The 21,585-nt window shown below is 38.8% G+C and overlaps 1 protein-coding gene across 9 annotated transcripts in view; it reads right to left on the bottom strand.

The window, feature by feature from the left end:
• Positions 1-10,773: 10,773 nt before the first annotated feature.
• Positions 10,774-21,585, bottom strand: part of CNOT6L (CCR4-NOT transcription complex subunit 6 like) — a 141,559-nt gene continuing 130,747 nt past the window's right edge. For 8 of the 9 annotated variants that reach the window (XM_057546388.1, XM_057546387.1, XM_057546389.1 and 5 more), the window contains one exon: positions 17,055-20,996. In XM_057546388.1, coding sequence (XP_057402371.1) covers positions 20,784-20,996 — 213 coding nt within the window. In that variant the 3' untranslated portion in view covers positions 17,055-20,783. Of the gene's footprint in view, positions 12,591-17,054; positions 20,997-21,585 lie in introns of those variants that run through there. The other variant, XM_057546390.1, reaches the window with a different exon arrangement.

Raw genomic sequence — 21,585 nt, 5'->3', positions numbered from 1 at the left:
CTTATTCTCCATTGTATATTCTTGCTTCCTTTATCAAATATAAGGTGACCACATGTGCGTGGATTTATTTCTGGGCTTTCTATCCTGTTCCATTGATCTATATTTCTGTTTTTGTGCCAGTACCATACTGTCTTGATTACTGTAGCTTTGTAGTATAGTCTGAAGTCAGGAAGCCTCATTCCTCCAGCTCTGTTTTTCTTTCTCAATATTGCTTTGGCTATTCGGGGTCTTTGGTGTTTCCATACGAATTGTGAAATTTTTTGTTCTAGTTCTGTGAAAAATACCATTGGCAGTTTGACAGGGATTGCACTGAATCTGTAGATTGCTTTGGGTAGTATAGTCATTTTCACAATGTTGATTCTTCCAATCCAATAACATGGTATATCTGTTTGTATCATCTTTAATTTCATTCATCAGTGTCTTATACTTTTCTGTATACAGGTCTTTTGTCTCTCTAGGTAGGTTTTTTCCTAGGTAGTTTATTCTTTTTGTTGCAATGGTAAATGGGAGTGTTTCCTTAATTTCTCTTTCAGATTTTTCATCATTAGTGTATAGGAATGCAAGAGACTTCTGTGCATTAATTTTGTATCCTGCTACTTTACCAAATTCATTGATTAGCTCTAGTAGTTTTCTGGTAGCATCTTTAGGATTCTCTATGTATAGTATCATGTCATCTGCAAACAGTGACAAGTTAATGTCTTTTCTGATTTCTATTCCTTTTATTTCTTTTTCTTCTCTGATTGCTGTGGCTGAAACTTCCAAAACTATGTTGAATAATAGTGGTGAGAGTGGGCATCCTTGTCTTGTTCCTGATTTTAGAGGAAATGGTTTCAGTTTTTCACCACTGAGAATGATGTTGGCTGTGGGTTTGTCATATATGGCCTTTATTATGTTGAGGTAATTTCCCTCAATGCCTACTTTCTGGAGAGTTTTTATAGATTCTCTATTCTTATTCATATGTTTGAGACATTTGCAGTAAAAATTTTAAAATGAAGTAGTCAAATGTCTACTGTCCTCTAAGCTCCAGAAAAATATTGTGTCCAGTATTTGCTAAAGCTGCAGGACAGAAACTAGGTCACATTTTAAACCTTGAATGGTCTCTGTAGAAACAGCAACCACTTTGGTGCAGTGGACATGGAGTTCTGAGAAACTAGTGCTCATCTGGCTCTGATCTTGGGCAACTCAATAATTCTCTTGTGACCTTGAGCAATTCATTTTACTCTGGTCGTCAATTTCCTCACCTCTTCTTCAACCAATACAGCTTAAGTCCCCTTGAATTCAGAGGAGAGCCTGAATGTTACAGTGAATCTTAAAAATAATAACAAGGATAGCTTACCATTATTGCTACATGCCAGAGATTCTGGTAAGCACTTTAATGAGGAGGATTAAAAGGTACAATGCATTTGTGTCCTGTTATTATCTCTAATCTATACATCAGAAAACTGAGGCTTAGAAAGGTTAAATAACTTGCCAGTGACACACAGACAAAGCAGGGACTTTAACCCAGATATATCTGTCACTTTCTGACTCCAATGCCCATGCATGGTCTTAACCAGACCCGAGGACCCTTGCTTGGTCAGATCCACACTATTAGTAAGTACCCCTCCTAATATTCGGAGTAGGGCCACGTAATTTATTCGCCAAACTGTGACACTGAGAGTAAAGGGGCACTATTAATAATTATGCCAGGCATAAACCAGGACTGTTCCAAGCAAACTAGAACACAAGGTCACCACATTTCTGACTCTCCAGCAAACAAGTTCCAGCAGGATTTTTAGAGACACCATACAAGCACAGTGGTTTTCTAGTAGCAATCAAGTGGGTCATTTAGATACCCAGTCTAAGGGTCTGCTGCTCTAGTAGCATCAGAAGTACTCCCAACCCAGCTGGCAGAAATAGCTGCTGGAACAGTGCCTTCTGATGATGTCTTCATACACAGGTGTTGCCCACAGAGGGACACAGCAGCTGTTCCGAAGTCCTTCCACAGTTTCTCTCTTACTGCCCTATTCATATTCTGGAACACAGAGTTTCTGCTTCCTCACTTGCTGAGGCATTTAGGAAAATCCTGTCTGCTGAGAACGCTCTCACTCCTGGAAGCCTTGGATGGGATAATGTCGCCCTCTAGTGTGATCAAGGAGGCAGGGAGCACAGACCTGGTCAGGAGGAGGGTGCCTTACAGAAGTGAAGGCGAGGAAAGCAGTTCTTACCAAACAAGCATATTAACAAGTTTTCCTATTTAATTCTTACAACAACTTTACAAAGTCCATTCTTATGTTATCCATTTTTAGAGATAATAGAAGTGCTCAGAGAGATTGAGTAACTTATTCAAGCTCATACTACTAGAAAATGGATAGAAGTTTAAACCCCAGTCTCTCTAGTATTAAAACCCATGGTCTTTCCTTGTATCATTCTGTAGGCCATATAAAAACTGGGTCTTCAAATATTCAAAATATATTTTGGAACACTATTTAATTCCAGAAATAGAAGTTGAGAATAGATTTATTTATTCTATAAAGAGACCTCAGAGTACTTTAAGATGAAGTATGTGCACCCATCCGTGTGTGTGTGTGGGAGGACAGGGGTGGGGGAGGAAGTGGAAACAGTCCCTAGGTGCCTTTCCTTATGTGATTCTTTCACTTATAATGGCCTTCTACATCTTTGTTAATATTTTCCTATATCATTCATAAAAATTCAGCGTTCCTTACCAATCCTTGTCTCTCACTTCTGAAGCACCTACCACTTTTCTTAGTGAACTCAGTATTACAGTCATCATCACATCGAATTCCTCCATCCACCATCCATGTATTACTTAGTAAACTACCTGAAAGCTGAGACTGTCTTACTTTTTTTCCACTTCAAACCCTTGAACTTCTATCACAGTGCTCCACAAAGAACAGACCCTCAAGGCATTTGCAGAATTTGGACTGCAATAGATGTTGGTCACTGTCCTTGATGAGATTTTAATTCCAAGACATTAATAGCTTCTTCCAACTTGATAACACCCCACTGTGTCCTCTTACAGAGCAAATTAGCCAAGTTAAATGTCTAACAGCCTGTCAAGATCAAAGCTCTGCTAACTCACATCCAGATACTGGTGAAAATATAGGTCAATGAAACTTGGAGTTGGGAAATGGGCTGGAGGTGTGGTCTCTCTCCTCATCTCAAGCGTGGAGGATGTGGGCCAGTGTTCCGCCATGCCTGTCTCGGTCTCCCTTCATTTCCTCATCCTCCTCCCTCGGTATTTGGTGATTCTGTTCTACCCTAGCACCATCTACCCTCTCATTCAATTGCTCCCTTAAATAGAACCCCTCTGCTTTTTCCTTTCCCTAAATGGCTTTCACTGATCCTGACTGGTGTGTCCTCTATGTTTAGGGAAATGTGACTAACCTCCTGACCTCTAATTCTGCCACAGACCAGCTGTCTTCCATGTATTAACCCTGTTTAAGCAAGTATTTAAATTCCTGGGATGCTCAGTCAGCAGCATCAACATCAGCAGCACCATCTGCTGGGAGTTTTAACCCCTGGCTCCCTGGGTTGTAATGGTGGAGGTGGATTAGAAACCCAAGTTTCACATGGGGCTAGGTCTGAGCCACATAATATCTTAATGTTCCTCTGCAATTCCAATCATTCTAAATGTTGGCAAAGTAAGTTTTGATATTGAAAATGTAAAATTTTAGTACATTTATGTTAGTCTCAGCGATATATAATAGCAAAATATTAGAAGCAATTTATATATTCATTAAATACAAAATTCAACCCTATGAAAGCACAACCAAAACATTTTGAATGGCTTTATAATATTCTGTGGTTTTGAAGTTATATTTATTAACCTGGAGAAATGCTTAAGTTATAATGTTAAGTGGAAAAGAAGTAGGATATAAAAATGAATTAAAACCTAGTAACCATTTTGATGTATTTTCATCCATTTTTTCCTGCACCAATATTCTTAAAAATATAAAAAGAGAACTTCTGTTAGTTTAAAAAGCACTTTTACATATTCATAGTAATACCAAATCAATGCAATACGATAGCTCTGCTATAGGTATAGCGTGTTAACCAGCATAAACCCACAGCTAACAGGTGAGCTAAACCATTTTTATTGTTTCCTCCAGTTCCTAGAACTCTTTTTTCTACTACCAATTTTTCAACACTACCACCATAAAAAAAACAAAAACAAAAAAACAACAACCCTTTCAATTCTCTTCTTTCTTCTTTTTCTTCCCAAAGTCATCCCAGGCCCTCTTCTTTGCACCTGAGTCTCAGATAAGGGGAATAGAAAAGCAGATCAGAGCAAACATTTCTCCCGTTTCATCTTTTCACTAAGACACTCCTCCTTACATCCCTGAAAATACACAAGGCACTGTCACTACAGAAAAACTGGTGGCCCATGAGTTCACAATTCCACTAGAGATGATAGTCCCACCACTGCAGTTACAGACAAGATCAGAATTTTGTATAGTAATTGCATAATTGCCTAATTCTGGCAAAAAGACAAATATTATACATGCTTTTAACAACTGTACTATAATAAGGCACTCTCAGACCTTTGGCATGTATGCTGAAAGGATTTCTTATTCCTTTCTCCTGCGTTTGTTTTCAGGATAGGAAGAGACACTGAGAGCTCATATGACATAACACTTGTCCCTCCAGACAGCTGAGTATTTTCCACAGATAGACAACGACATTTACTTGGAGAAGCTTCTTTAATATGCATTTAGACAGCAGATGTTTAAAACACAGTTCAGCCCTGTCAAACAAAGAGCCATTTCCAGTCGTTTCACTTGTATTCAGAACGTAATCAGGTCAGAGGAATACCCCTAGATAACATTAGAGTAAAAAAGACATTCCGTATAGGCCAGTAACAAAGCCCATCCAATGTGGCTTGGATTTAAGGAGGAAGTATGCAGAGGAGAGGGACAAGGAGATATAGATTTAATCAATTCTTTGATAAGTTTTCCATTTTTATGAAACCCCACAATTGATTATTTTTTCATTGCTCATAATCCATTATAGCACGCACACATATACACCACCTCCCAACTGTGGAGATTAAGTTCCCAAATATCTACAAAATGGGAGCAGTTGAATGTGAGAAACTTAAGAGCCTAAAGCACTAGGAGTTGGCAGACCAAGTTTAGTATTGAACTTTTAGAAGTCCTTTATAAATAAAACTATAAAACAGCACAGTAAAAAAAGACTATCAATGACTTTTTGTACAATTTAAATTAGTAATAATAGATTTGTACTTAATAAAATAGAGAAGAGATAGTACTTATCAAGTCCTACTGGTCTTACATCTGTAATGTTTCTGACTGACCTCTTGCTTTCCATGGCTCCCCAAACCTTGGCCTACTCCTGACTGGTATCTTTTACTCACCCTACCTAAGAAACCAAGAGGAGGAACAGGACAAGTGATGGAAAGATTCATTTAATTTGGAATATAGTGAAATTAGTGTGCCCAAGAATTTCACAGAGGCAGTCAGAAATAGAGGACTAAAAATAAAGAAAGAGATTGGGGTAGAGTTAGACGTTAGGGAGTCATCTATGGATGGAATAATGAAAAGGAAAGGAAGCACCTAGGGCTGATGCTTGGAATAATTCAAGGGTAGTGGAGAAAGAAAGAAAAGGAACAAACAGGGAAGAAATAATTTTTCCTGAGTCTTTTTCAACTCTTCTGAAGGTTCACAAAGGCCAAGAGAATGGAATTTTTAAGAAGAAATGGATGCTTATCATGAGTGAATGTGACAGAAAGGTTGAGGGAAATAAGGACCAAGGTCATTGATTTGATATCTGGGAGTTGGCCGACCACCTCTGGGTTTCTGGACCCACTACTCCACTAACCTGCTTCCCTCCAGGTCCAGAGGGTCTAAAGAGTGAGTGAGAGAGGAGGGAAACAACAAGAATTTTCCTTTCCTTCACTGTCAAATTTGTTATTTCCCTTTCTTTTGTCTTCTCTTTCAAGATGAGAAGGTAATGGAATCAAATGAACATTCTACAGAATGAAAGAGGCTTAATTATGTCCAGTTAAGAGTTGAACTACTTATTCAATTACTCATATACATAAATAAATTGGCCATTACATTTCCTTCAGTCCCAGTTATATTTTAATTCTTTGCATACTTCAAAGACATTTTTATTAATGACTATGAACATAACTATCTGAATGATAATGAAAATTGAAGATTCTATGAGTCTAAATGCCAGAGTTGGGAGGCCAATTAGTGGTCATCTAGACTTACTGTCTACAGAAACCATATTTTCTTCTATGGTGTTTCCAGAAGTAGTAGCAAGGAAATCTCTATGTGGTCTGTTTTTAAATACTTCTAATAATTTTAAAACTCTCCCATGTATTGTTCTGTGTGTCTTTAAAGGGAGGAAAACTAACAACAGAGGGTGCCTATTAAAGAGAGGCTCAATAATTCCTCTCCCATATGATAACAGTTTTCAAACATTTGAAGGGCTGTCTTATTTCTAAGTCTTCTTTAATGAATTCATTCAATAAACATTTTATTGAGGGCACTGTGCAAAGATGATAAAAGCTGCTCCACCCTCTAAAAATGGGAAGTTGCAAAAGGAACCTAATTTTTTGTATCCTCTCACATCCCTCACTTAGCCTACACATTTCCTAATGGCTCCATGCCTTTTTTTTTTTTTTAATTTTTTTCCCAGAAGTATGCCTATGAGCTGGCCTGCATCAGGACAGTAGAAGAAACATTTGTCTTTTGCCATCTTCACATTGAATCCAGTAGTCACTGTCACGTAGTCTGTACGTGGCGAGTTTGTCAAGTCAGATGTTTGTGGTGATTGCCAAAGATATCCCCTTGGTTCTAATGGAAGGCATTACTATATACAACTGAAACCCTGGTCATGTGGAGAGCATCCAAGACTGTTCAGAAACAACTGCTTGGCCAGTTGTGCTGAGGAGAAACCCAATCTGGAGGGTTAAAAGAAGTAGCACATTCTCATGCTGTCAGCCTCTCTAGCAAATCTTTCCTCCCTCCTATGGGGGAAAAAAATGGAAGCTGTTACATGGATCATTGGGTCAATGCCTGAATCTAACTTCCTGATCACAGGGTAGAGAATTCACATAGTCAAAACATAAAGTCTTTCTTTTTTAAACCTGGTATAGAATGTAAACTTTCCAAACTTATCTGATTTTTGGTAGATAAGAGTTGACAAACCATCAAGGGTATAAGCAAAAAGTTTGGCAAGAGTATTTTTGGCTTAGAATAAGACTCTTAAAACAAAAGAGTTCCCTTTTTTCCCCTCATAGAATATTTTATAGATGTGGAAATACTAAAAATAAGGATTAAAATTTCCACAGAAATAAATATCTCACAGCAGGATTCTCCATACTATTTCCTCTCCATATGTTTAGTACCTCATTTTGACACATCATTTGTGGTCTACTAAATTTAGACTAATCATCTTGGCTATGTAGTTGCAAATTACTAAAGAAAGCCAAGCTTATGGAAGGGAAGGTGTGTGTTGTTCTTTGGGTTTTCTTAATTTTCTCTATTAACAGGTAAAATATTGAATAAAGTAGTCAAAATAAGGAAAGTACTTAGAATCGTATAAAAGCTTGCTACTTCAAGTAATTTCATGCCTCTCATAAGATGATATTTATGGTGATTTCTTCTATATATAAAAAATATGTAGGTAGCCCTACCAGAAAATAATGCTAGGATGACATAAGATTCATCTGGCATTCATGCTGTTACTACTAATGACATACAAATATAGCCATATGTTTGCAAGCTTTTCTGAAGCAAAGTCTGTACTGTATCATCTCTATGAATCCGCCTACAGCACCAAGTGTGTACATAATTACAAAAGAGGGATATACTTCTTGTGCTGGTCATTTGCCTGCTTGCTCTCAGATTCATTCCCATTCTTCCCTAGTTCTGCCTGTATCTCAGGATCTACATTTCCCAGGGTCCCTTCACAAGTGGTTTCTCAGTAGGTTTGGCAAATGGGAAGCCTTGCTGGATTACTTGGGAGTGGGAGAGAGAAGTAGTCAGGGCATTTTACCCTCTCCTTCTCTGCTTTGGTGGCATCTCTGGCATTGGCTATGTTCCCTCCATAACACCAGTTCCCATGGGATAATCATTCCTATATATTTCAGATCTCACAAGATAGCCACTGAGAGGTTCCAGCTCCCAGTAGATGGCTCAGCTTCTGAGCCCTGGTAGCACTCTGTCCTCCCTACATTCCATCCACCCGAGTGGTGGTAGCAGTTTCCTGCTTTTCCACATTTTTTAGGATTGCCTCAACACCTTCTTATTTGGCTTCCCAGTTCTTCCATTTCCTGTAACCAATCCCCTGCATGAAATTTCTTCTGTTTGCAACGCCCGAAGTGGTTTCTATTTTTCTGAAAGGCTCCTTACTGATACAGCTCTTGGTATCAGGAATGGTTGCAGGAAACTGATATTCAACATGGAACCCTGAGATTGGGTTGTTACCTGTTTGACCAGGAATGCAGTGAAGACCTCTTTATAGGCAATAAATGAACACCAGTAAGTTGTGGCGTGCAGCAGCATCATGATTACTTAATAAGCTGTGGTTTCTTGAGACTAGTACAGGGTTAAGACAACGCTTTGGCCAAGTAACTGATGCACTTGACCATTATGATAATAATCATGATTAACAAGAATTATTAGATGGTATGGATGCTTCTGATTGATCTGAAGAGTATACACAAAGAAAAAGATAAACCTAACACCTTAAACTTTTAACATAAAACCTTAGGCTTCATAGCCACATTCCATTGCCCTGTAGTCACAGGGCAGACATGGCTGATAATACAGACTGAAAAGTTGCAACATTACTTAAATGTATAGTCCCATTAGTTATTTTATGCTAAGATAAGGGCTCTGGATGCAAAGGAGCATTTCACTGAGACTTTGGATGGTAACATTTGAGCAGACAGAGATGAGGCTGCAAACTCTGAAATTTCCAACTTCCTGAATCTTCCTAGCTAGCAGTAGCTCTCCCCTTGTCAATTTGCCAATTTAACATCTCACCCAAGGCAACCAACCCTCACTTGCATAAAACCTTTGCATGACTTCACTTGTGGCATTTGCCAGAGAAGAGGATGATTATTCCCCATAGAACCCATTCTAACCATCCATCATTGTCTCTAGTCTCATAACAAAAGTTCTATCCCAACATAGCCCAGATGCAAAAGCTGGTACAGGACCTGCTCCAGTGAAAGACAGCAAATACACCAAAGGAGTTGCAGAATTTTGTCAGTTCGTCTTGAAAGAAGTCTTGAAAACATGTATAGGAATATGTCTTAGTCCACTCCGGCTGCTATAACAAAATACCACAGACTGGTAGCTTATAAACTACAGAAATTTCTGACAGTTCTGGAGACTGGAAATCCAAGATCAAGGCACCAGGGACTTCCCTGGTGGTCCAGTGGTTGGGACTCCGTGCTTCCACTGCAGGGAACACGAGTTCCACCCCTGGTCAGGGAACTAACATCCTGCAAGCCACGTGGCGTGGCCTAAAAAGACAAACAAACAAAAACAAGATCGAGGTACCAGTGTGGTCACCCTCTGGTGAGGGCCCTCTTCCTAGTTCATAGATGGCACCTTCTTGCTGTGTTGTCACATGGTGAAGAGACAAAGGATCTCTCTGGAGCCTCTTTTACAACGCACTAATCCCATTCATGAGGCATCCAACTTCATGGCTTAAGCCCCTTCCAAAGGTGCCACCTCCTAATATCACAGACTTTGCGGGTTAAGATTTAAACGTATGAGTTCTAGGTGACGTGATCATTCAGACCACGGCACAATATATTCTAAGACTATTCAGAAGAATGGAGTTCAGAAGACTGAATCAGTGTGAACGTACTGACATGGGTACGCCTGCCTGGGATTCAGGATTAAGTGTGTTGACTGAAGCACCAGGGGGTGGGACTAACCCCGTTAGGTTAGTAAAATAATGCCAAAAACATGTGAGGCAGAGATGGCAGAATGTGCTTGGCACACTGAAGAACAGTGCTATCAGACAGAAATATGAGCCACATATGTAATTCCTAGCTTTCTAGGATCCATATTTTAATCAATTTTTTTTAAACTATCATTTCAAGTGCTCGACAACCACATGAGGCTAGTGGCTACCACGGTGGGTAGCACAGGCATAGGCAAAGGCATCTGGAGAATCCTAGAGATGAGACTCTGGAACGGGTTCATAATGTACAAACTGCTTAGCTGCTCCCAACCATACCCTCACCTTGAAGGGCCCAGGAGACATTCTTTTGCCACAGTATTAAGAAATACATCTGCGACAGGAGCATATTTGTGTAAAGGACACTGGCGTCCTGTTACATAGCAGCATTAGGTTGTGGTTGTATTGACACTAAAAATGGTTAGACACGAAGAAGGGTTCTAGGAAGATGGCAGAGTAGAACGCACCAGGAATCTGCCTGTCCACCTAGACAACAATTACACTGGCACAATCTATCTGAGAACTCTGGAGTCTACTGAAGACTTGAAACTTCCAGGGGAAGGCTTGGAAGGTAAATCGGGATTAATTTTGGTCAGTGTCAGCTCTTAGCATAGTAGCAGCTACCCCACCCCCAGCCACGTGGCGGGCAGCTGTGCACCTGTTCCTAGAGCAGCCAGCGCACAGCTTGCAAGAGGCAGGGTGAGCAAACAGAACCCAGTTCTCCAAATACTGGGGATCTGTGCTCTGACTGCCAACTGCTGCCTTTGATCACAAAGGTGCAAACACAGGGAGATCAGCTGGGTGCTTTGTGACCACCTAGAGGGGTGGGATAGGGAGGGTGGGAGGGAGACGCAAGAGGGAGGAGACGTGGGGATATATGTATATGTATAGCTGATTCACTTTGTTATACAGCAGAAACTAACACAACACTGTAAAGCAATTACACTCCAATAAAGATGTTAAAAAAAAACACAAAACACAAAGGTGCAAAGTAAGAGGCAGCCAGTGCTGTTGCACCTCCCCTCACTGTTGCAAGCCCCTCCCCCTCGGGCTGAAGTGACTTCCAGAAAATATAAAGGGTTGGTGCCCTTCCCCCTGGAAACATCACAGCACAGCCTGTGCAGAGGAATACAACAGAAGAAAACAACTTTCCCGAAGAATTATAAGACCTGGGCTAACATTATGACCAGGTACTGGAGAACCATGTGGAAGTGGATTTTGAAAGCGCTGGGCCAGAGAGACGTCAGTTAGAGTACATAAGAAACAATTTATTGACACAGTGGCACTCTCTAGTGATTCAAAATTTAAAGTCTTAGCAGGGAGTCCTGGGGGCAGTCCTAATATGCTTCTGGCATGACTCCTTAAAACTAGGTGTGGCAGGTCCTGTTCCTTGGGAAGCATACTCTGAGACGGAGATTAGTGTGCAGGAAACTTATTACTTTGGGAAGTGCTCTCAGAACCACACCCCGTGAAAGGCATTAGAACTGGACCAAGGGAGAAGTTGGGTTACAGTGAAGTCTCAACAGAGGCACCATGGGGAACTCTGAACATCTGGTGGGTTGGCCCTTCAGAGTTGCTGAGGTGTGGACTGAGACCAGGCCTTCATGTCCACGCTGCCCAGGCACTGGATGTAGGCTGCCCCCAGGAACGGGCCATGTGGGGCTCACCATGCTAGTGTAAAGGTTCACCATACTGCCATGAGAAAGTACGGGTGCTACTACTACAAAATGGGAGGCAGGAAGAAGCATGTCTGGAACCCACGGGATTCACTGGGCGGCTCTTGGTAATTTCATGCCCAGGGATGGGTTAGCAGACTGTTTACCAATGGCCCAACAAGCATAATACATCTTGTTGGGATGAAGGTCTGGGTCACCCAACGTTAGGGAAGCAACCTAGACCACTGATGTGGTGGTGCAAAGCTAGATGTGGAATGCATGATGGAAGAGGGAGGATGACATTAATCATAGATTAATTGTAGCCTCAGCTCCACCAAATGTTTCTCGCTTTCTGCACCATCTCCCACCCCATTTCTCCACTATTATTGTATGGGAAACCTGCAGGAACCTGCTTAGTGGATTTGATAGGTGTACAAACATGGATAGGAAGAGGAATTAACACCCATGGAGCAACCCTTGCCTCATGGGAGATGGGACTCCACAAACAAATCCTCTCCTCTCCTACCCCTCACGGAGACAATCTTGAGGTGCATTCCATTCAGCTCTTCAGAGGGTCAGTGGCAGGTTTACGCCCCAGTTGCCCACAGAGGATTAGCTCAACAGTGCATCCTTGACTTGGCTTTCCCTCCTTCCCTGTTTCATTCTTCCTAGTGCCCTACTCTGCTTTCTTGGGATCACTTCTTCAAATAAACCACCTGCCTGCAAGCCCTTGTCTTGGTGTCTGCTTTTTGAGAGAAACATTTCATGAGATTTAGTTTCTTAAATTCATTTTACCAATGAGGATGTGTTTTGCCCAAGATCACATGGTGGAATGCAAGGTCACCTGGTGAATGTCTTGATTGCCCTGTGTGTCTTCTTAGTAAGGCAGTATCCTGAAACCTGGTCCCTTCAAGATCCACTTCAAAGGTGAGTGATTCTACTTTTGGAGGACTTCCAAAATGCTGGCCAACATCAAGGCCTCTGTAAAGAGATGGTCCTCAGGGTCAGTGACAGGCTCACAATGGGTCCTTAGTAGAAAAGACAAATCAGTAGGCACTGAGCTTTCAGCCTAGAGATTTGATGTTCTTAGCAATCTGTTCCAAAATAATCTGTCAGTATCTTCCCTAAACACTTGTTAAACTGGGCAGTTCAGTTTTTTATTGTGTTTCACTCAAGAATAATATTGAATTATTCATTCAAAAATAATCTGGTCCCAATCACACCATGTGTTAATATCATTTTTCTACTGAATATCCCTAAACATAGCTTTCAGAATTCCTAATTATTTCACTGTGTGCGCCTTTCCCTCTCCTCTTCCAAGATTCTAAGATTTAAGATACCTTTAACTAAAACACTTCACTATTTTCTCCTTAATCATAAATAGAAGAGGATTTGGAAAGTGAATTCTTGGAGGATGGGGAACCTGTCCAACTTGTTCATAGCAGATACTTAAATGTCTGTTGAATGAATTTACTCTAAGTCTTGGCAGGTTCACCTGTTGAGATTGGTCAATACTGGTAACTCGGCACATCTGTCTGATGGTTGTCTATCAGTCAGGACGGGCTAGATTATGCTGTAATAACAAACGTTTACTGAATTAAGACACTGAGATTTGGCAATTGTTTTTCACTCACACTACATGTCCTATGTAGTTCAGCAGGGGAGCTCTGTTCATCATTACTCAAGGATCTAGGATGAGAGGTTTGATCTCAACATACGTTGCTATGATCATCAAGGCAAGAAAAGGGAATATGACAAATTGCACACTGGCTCTTAGAGCCCCGCTCAGAAGTGACACATGGCCCTCTGCTCAGATTTCTTCAGCCAAAGCAAGTCTCATAACTATGACTATTTTCCAAATCTATTCTAAACAAAGTGTTACTTAAGTAGTAATGTAGTTTTCACCAGGAAAAAAAAATGTAGTATGAATTTGTAATTTTTGCCTGACCTTGGTTCCCAACTTCACTTTAGTAAGAGATACGCTGACCTTAAAGCAGACCTTTAAACTGCACACATAAAGAGTAAAAAACCAAGACAAAGGTATGCAGTTGCAAAATGGCCATTTATTGCCTACAGGGGAAGGAACGGGAGGGAGAGAAGGGGAAGTACACAGGTGCGAGGAAACAAGCATATATTTAGCCCTATACATCATGTGTGAGCAGTACCCAATCTCCAAAATGGAAAAAAGTATTTTGTCATCTGACATAGTAGTTAAGGTTTCTTAAGCACCTCCCTCCTGAGCTGCCACAAGATTTAAAAGGCAGGACTGCTTTGATTAGTCAATGTTCACATTAATGAAAAAATACTACCACCCAACTGTGTCCTTTTGCACGCATATTTTGTACAGTGTCTATTGTGAAAAACATCTCAGCTGAGCAGTTTGGTCAAGATACAGACCTCATCAACTGTTTAACCGTAATAAATAGAAAAATAAAGCAGCTGGTGATTTTGTCAGAGAGAATGTGTTCCCTAAGAGTAGAACCACTTTCTCCGGGGATGACAGAGTGTGAAATGATTAGAACAGCACAGAACCAGTCTATCAAACATTAAACACTAGTAAACCTACAATTACATAGCACTTCATCAAATCTTCTGATTAAAAAAGAAGAAAGAAAATCTCAGATTTTAAACTGATTATTAGAACACAATAACAAATTGATTTCGGGCTTGGCTTTTTCTTAGGACAAAAGCAAAGTAAATACACAACCTAAAACAGTAGAACCTGTTTTGGAATAGCATCAATAGAAACTACCAAGTTTGCAAGGAAAAAAATTACCAAAACTTCTTGTTCAGTTTTAAACTCATGTGCTTTGCTTTCCAACCATTAAATTAGTTACAAAAACACTTTAGAGGCCACAGAATGACTCAAATGTAGGCAAAACAATGGATTATTAAGTTAATGCCAAGAAATTAAAATAAATGAGCCCTTCCCTATTCAAATGGTAAACTGAGTGGAAGAGTCAGTCATCTCACGGACAATTAGTTGGCACTTGTTTTATGGTTGAAAGAAATCACAATAGAAAAAAAAAACATAAATTAATCCACGGTGAATTTGACCAACACCCTGGCCCTTTCAGAGAGAAAAGGTACATACACACTCTCAAAAAAATCCCCAAACAAAAAACCACCTCCCTCCATGCCACCCCACTCCACTCAGACAACAAAACCAAAAGTTGAAACATTCATCCCTCTCAAAATATACTAAGTACTCCAACGAATCCTACTCCTCAGCTTCTCCTAGATGAAAGAATTGCTTGCATGTGGACAACTGTACGAATGCCCATAGTGCACTTCTCAGTGCTGCTGGTGTTTAAGAAATTTGCCACTCACAACACTGAACAATTCCACACCCAGTGTGCAGTAACACAGCCATCCAAACCACACCCCCAAAACCTGGCAGAGCACCGCCCAAGAATTTCAAAGGTAAGGAAATATATTTTAAGCAAATTAAGCACAGAGAAAGAACAGTACAGTTTCTGAATAAATACACACCCAGACTAGTGCATCACTTACTGCATCAAGATTCAAACAAGTAGCAGGAAACTAAGCCTGTTCAGTAAGAAGCAAAGTCATTGTTTGACACATCAACGCTGAGCCAATTGTGTGAGTTAACTAATTAAACAAATGTGGTACATATAACCATTGATAACTTGAAAGAAAACAGTCATATAGCAGTAATTAGAAATTAACACAAAACTGAAATGAGCAAGAAAGGACCACTTCTGAGAGGGCTACCATGATTCTTACGCTTTCGAGTTAAAAGTGACAGACATACAAAGAGGGAAATTATCTAAATTTGGGGAGACTGTTGTAACAAAAACAACAACTAGTAGGCGCCAAACTATATGCCTTCTGAAAGTTTCTGGAAGCTGAATATATCCAATGCTACTGTGCCAAAAGACTCATATCACTTGGCATTTGCAAACACTCTTCATAATGTGATTTATTTCTGATGACACAATTTCTCGTGTCAGTACAATGCTACTAAATTTTACACCACTGCCATAGAAAATTAATATTTAATATGCAGAAATGTCCTTATTTCCCATGCTTTGAAAGTGAAAATTATTTTACTTAAAATTCCATTACTTTGATGTCATAATGTTTGTTGAATAAAACCTCAACATGATTGTTGTCCTTTGGTTCCAAGAATAACCAAACAAACTTACGCCAAAAGAAATTACTAACTAGGCTAATAAAGCTTGCTTTTCCTGGTATTTCCCTATTTCTTACAGAACTTGTGATTTAACAGAGAAACTTACACAAGGCATTTGGTTATAAACAAGAAACATGCATGTTCTCCCTTACCATCTTCCTGAAAAGAACTACTTTTTTCTTTCTGTGGATCTTGTTCAGAACACCCTGCAGTACAGGTATAAGAACCTTCTTTTTTCTTTTAAGCTTTAAGGTGACACACAATGAAGATGTATCATGCTGTAAAACACAAGACGCTCTTGGCATCCTGTTCTTAAACAGATTACAACTTTGGTAAATAAACCAGGTTAAGATGTACTAATCTACTTAGGTTTGAATTCAAATTTAGTAATCATGAGGCTGTTAAAAAATTACAATCACTCAAAGCAACCATAAGTATAAAAGTTCTCATCTGTCTACAAATTCAAAACTTTAAAGCTCCTGGCTTAGAAAAATATTCTAATTTCCCTAGTTAATTCGCGTACCAATAATTCACAGAGTTCTACAAACATGATACAGTTCAGAAGGAAAAGGTTAAACATATCTTCTACACATTAGAAAGGTGTCTTTTTTTTTAAGGGGGAGGACAGGTAGAAGAGAAAGACTACCTTACAAATGTGAGAATTCACATTTCTGTCAAAATATAAGTATATATGAGTGCTATTTTGAAAATGTGCAGTGAAGTCTTTGCTTGCTATGAAACCATTATTCTCAGGGCCTGCCAAACGTATCAGAAACTGATGACGTTTTCTGTGACTGAAGCTACTGATCAGTCAGTGCCTTTTACAAAGCTATTAAAATCCCTCAGAAACTTAGAATATAAGACCTTAGAAACAAAGAAGTAAGTACTGGGGATACAGTCAATTTTTATTGCTAGAAAATCTAGCCTTGGATTGGGAATGACGAACCATATGCCTCCGGTTCCATTGAAGAACACATTTAACTTTTTTTTTTTCTTGTGCTTTCTCTATTCTTTGCTATTTGATTTGAAAGTATACATGGCACTAGCGATTTTTAGAAACTCTTGGAAATGCAAATACAAACTTAATCTTTCACCCATTTAATGGTATATACTTAGGAGATACAATTTTAAAATGGAACACCATATGATTGCCCATGTTCCAGTTTTAAGGTGTCACATCCTCAGTTCTAATACAACCCACCGTAGAATCAAGTGATATGAGCCTTCGGGATCTTTCAACTTTCTCCCTTGCTTCTCTGTGATTTAATAGGTAACTTGAAAACACCAAATAGGGACAAATAAGAAACGAAGCTTTATATTTCTGCCAACTACAACACTAAAACACAGTGGCTTCTTTACTACATTCACACAGGATGCCGATTAGTATAAAATTAAATATTTGCCTACGAATATCAGAAAAGTAATTTGAAAAGAAAGAGCTCGGAACGAGGCCAATGGGAGGGAGGAAAAGCTGGTCTCAGAACCCATTGCGCCATACCTGACTTTAACATGTGACATTGAAACGAACGTCCACACGCCTTACATCAAAGAAACGAAACAAAGATATTCAGCTCCGTTGTACAAAAATTGTTTTTTACATAAAACATCATAAATCTTGAACAGACTTACTATATTTGAATTCTAAAAAGTTGCCTATAGAATGGTGCTGGGATTCTGTTCTCTGCTTGCTTTTAGGCAGTGCTGTTGCTTAAAAGTTGACACCAGGCACAATATTTTAAAACAAAGTCAACAAGCAAGGAGCAGTAAGTGGATCTGAGCCTTTCCCAGATGTCAGTCCTGAGGATGCTGCAAGACTCCCCATCAACATGTGTAAAGCTATGAGGCGGATACTGATGCCTGAGAGAGTGGGTGACGACACGCACTGTGTGACTGTTGTAATGCCAGATAGTGCAGTTTTCCCCTCCTCAAACAGCACTGTTTCAATAAATTTAAAGAACACTCCAGTTCTTAGAAAAATATCAGAAATCATATTTAACAGTTAAAAGAAAACATTATCACAATCTAAAAATGCCCAAATTTTCTCTCATCTTCAGATAAAATATGCAGCAGCCCCATGGCATAAAGCTTATTAACTTATTCTGAGAACCAGAAAGTATATGAGCATAAATATTTTACTTTCACTGAATATATACCATATGTCATTCACCTCTTCCTTTTGGCTTTTCATGCCAAAGGTCCAAATGGCATGCGTTTTTAACAAGACGATACTGAGGAGAGCAGCATTTCTGATCATCTGAATTGGCAGCTCAAAACAGATACCACTCCTTTTACAAAGGGAACAAAGGGTGAAGGGTGTGTGAAATTTGGGCAGTGGGCTAAAGGGAAACCGTGCACATGAAATTTGGGTCACCATGCCCCAAGTGTGTTTGCCACCCAAAACATAACACAATTACCTACTTCAACAGAGCTACTACCAACATTTACTAAAACCACATTAAAAATACACAGGATAATGAATGGTTTGAAAGAGTGCATTTGGAAGCAGAGAGAACCCAATTACACACCTTCCTGCAACAGAGTGCCTCAATCATACACAAAATAAACTTAAGCTGTTTACAATGTTTCCCAATTTTTTTTATTTTTCCCTCTACATTTAACTATTAAAAAAGTTTTTTATTAATAAATGGGCTCCTCTGTGGTTCATATACAATCATAAGTGAACTTTAAATTCCATTTTATACAAACATCTCAAAAAATATTGGGAGTGAAGTATGGTAAGAAATATTGCTCACATTGCTAATTAACATGCGTAGATGAAAGGAGGAAAATGTTTTGTTAGTGCATATACCTCCAGAGCAGAAAACCCACCCAAAACAAAAGATTTAAAATAAAACATACAGTAGCTGATTACAAAAAAAGGTAATGTCCACAAAATTAAGTTTTTCATGCTATTCTACTTTCCAGTACTATGTAATCAATTTGCATGGCTAGATGTTGAATGCTTGAGGTATATAAGAAGGGATACCTGCACACTGAGGAAAATCTGTCATCTTAAGGGTTGTTTCTTCGTTTATTTTGTTTATTCTGATATCTTGACATTTTTAAAAGAATATTTTATTTACATCAAACTTCACTCAACTACAATGACATTCCAATTATAATAGATGACAAACAACGCCTCTATCACTAGGCACTTTTAAAAGGGAGTTTAGGCTTTACAGAACCCTTCTGATGCAATCCCATATATGACATTACATCAACCCACCTCCCTCGTTGCACTAAAATTACCCTTCAGGGGAAATATCATATTATGTAGCCTGATTAATTTACTATGGAAGAAATTAGTATAAAATGACCAAAGGAAATGCATCATTTAAGACTAATAAAACAGCCTAAGATGTCAGGTTTGATAGAGGAGACAAATTGTATATATTTAAAACTAATTAAATAATTTAAATTTGACCTGTACTTTATATATTAGTGAAACACAAATATAGGCTATTTTCTTTTAAAATTTCATTCACATAATGGAAAGTTTCTTGTTTATTAAAAATATCACATTTTGAGACTAGAAACAGTAAAGTGCATGAAAAGTTTAAAATATAAATTTCAGAAAACTCTTATAGCAGCAAAAAAGCAGAATAAAGAAAAACTTAAAAACACAGACACAACCTTTTCCTGTTACTGTGCCATTATTAACATCAAGTAGCCAACCAATTTTTCCCCCGTTAAACGGTATTTCAATCACTGCCTCTTGAGTCACAGACTTTCAACTGGCCCCTCCTGGGCGAAAAAAGGATTCCAACATATCTAAAGAGCATCAACAGTTGGGAATAAACCAGTAGCTTCTTAATTCAACCCTGACAGACAACGGAAACAAAGATTAAAAGCATATAATGGCCATTTGGCAACTAGAGTCAGGAAAAATGATCCAAGGTTTTCAACTACTCCCTGTTCTCGCTCTCTCCCAAATCCTTCCCACTGTCACCTCAAAAAGCCAAAACCAACAGCCACTTGACCTACTCTGGGAAACACATGAAATATTTGTAGCTTTCTTCTTCTCAAACTTTGATCAGGGCCTTTTCATTCAGTAGTTATTTTTTAAACATTTGACCATAACAGCAAAAATGATACAGATCATATAATATCTGTTTTTTCCAGCACAACCAGGCAGAAAAGGGTGGATGGAAACAATAAAAAATACTGGACACTAATTTTGTGGGCATCCTAAATAGACCAAATTCTATTTTCAAGATGTGTGGCAGCAGAAATTACCCGTTGTTTTCCCATAAAGAAACTGAAGAGACAGGCTTAGAATTAATACTTCTAGTAAGGTTATAACTAATAGGGGAACAAAATACAGAATGATTCCTCAAAAAACAAAACAAACAAATAAAAAAAATCAACCAGCACTTGCCCAACAAATTGTTGTGTGCTGTTAAATGCTTGATTTTGAAAGCATATTGTGCAATCACCTTTCATTCCTCAGTTTTTCTCATTATGGCTAGTTTATGTACAGATCTAGCAAATTTAAGTGCTTTGTTAATGTGCAAATGACTGGGGAGCCAAAAATCAGTTTGTTATCATGGAAAACAGAAATTCAAGGAAGTTTCCTGCAAGGCATGCCATCATTCAGTTTAAAATCTTATATTTATAGTTTTTAAAAACTGCCTTTCACAAAAATGAAAAATGGTTGGCTCACTTGAAACCATTCAAAAGAAAGTATTTGTTTTGGAAAAACAAATACCCTGTTGTTGGGCCCTGAATCGGTGATTTATCAATTATGAATGCTGACTCCTAATATAATATGAAGAAGGTCCAACTTAAAAACATGTTAAATTAAAAATTTGGAAAGAGAGTGATAATACTTTGGTTCCAGCCCTAGTGCCAAATGATACCAATATGCACAAAATTGTACAAAATCTTATAGCAAACACATAATGAAAGGAACCTGAAGAAGCAGCTTAAGGATGGCCATACTTCACTCCTACATACTTTGATTTACAACTGTACAGGTCCATAGTAACAGATCCCCGTCTTTGCGGGGCAGTACTCCACTACCTCCGATTAGGCAAGTGAACACCATTGACAAGAGGCAGGAGTGGAGGGTGGAGTTCAAGTTGTGTTAACAGTGAGAAGTGGTCTGAAGGGATGTGAGGGTGTGGACACCCAGTGATGTTGTTCTCAACCAGCCATTGAGGATCTAAAGGCCCCAGGACACCAAGCACGTTCATATGAGTCTTGGAATAGAAAATGTAGTCAATCACGCCCTGAAAAGAGATTGGGAGTTGGGAAAAAAAGAAAAATATACGCTTAGATAAAAGAAAAACTTACGATATATAAAAGAACAATGCATAATTTGTAAAAGCCAAATACCTGAGTAACCTGTATTTCTGGTACACCTGCTGTCTTCACAATGGGTCAAATAGAGCTCAAATCTTGAATGGGTACTACATGAAATAAAGGTGGCTGGACGGGGAAACACAGTACCCTAGTGGAATCATAAAGCCTTGCACATGTGCATAAGTGGTAAGCAAACTGAGAAGCTAAGCACACTAAATCATGTCTAGGTATCTTTAGAACTGGCTTGCTTGGGTCAGTGAAATCTAATTTATCAGTATAAACAATATGGAAACTGCACTGACTCTGTTACAATAAACAGAAAATCAGAATATTTATACAAACATATACAAAGTTAATGAAAAGTTATGACAAGAATAATTCTTTTAATGATAACTGGTATGATTTTCAGTTATTTGTACATCAATCAAACACATCTGAATGAAGCCACTGTAAAGCATGTTTTCAGATTTGCTAATCCTAGTTCAGCCTTCCCAGATTTTATACATATATACAAAA

The sequence above is a fragment of the Balaenoptera acutorostrata genome, chromosome 5, assembly GCF_949987535.1.
Source record: "Balaenoptera acutorostrata chromosome 5, mBalAcu1.1, whole genome shotgun sequence".
NCBI lineage: Eukaryota > Metazoa > Chordata > Mammalia > Artiodactyla > Balaenopteridae > Balaenoptera > Balaenoptera acutorostrata.
Note: the sequence above shows the minus strand (reverse complement) of the source record. Positions and strands in the feature narration are given on the sequence as shown.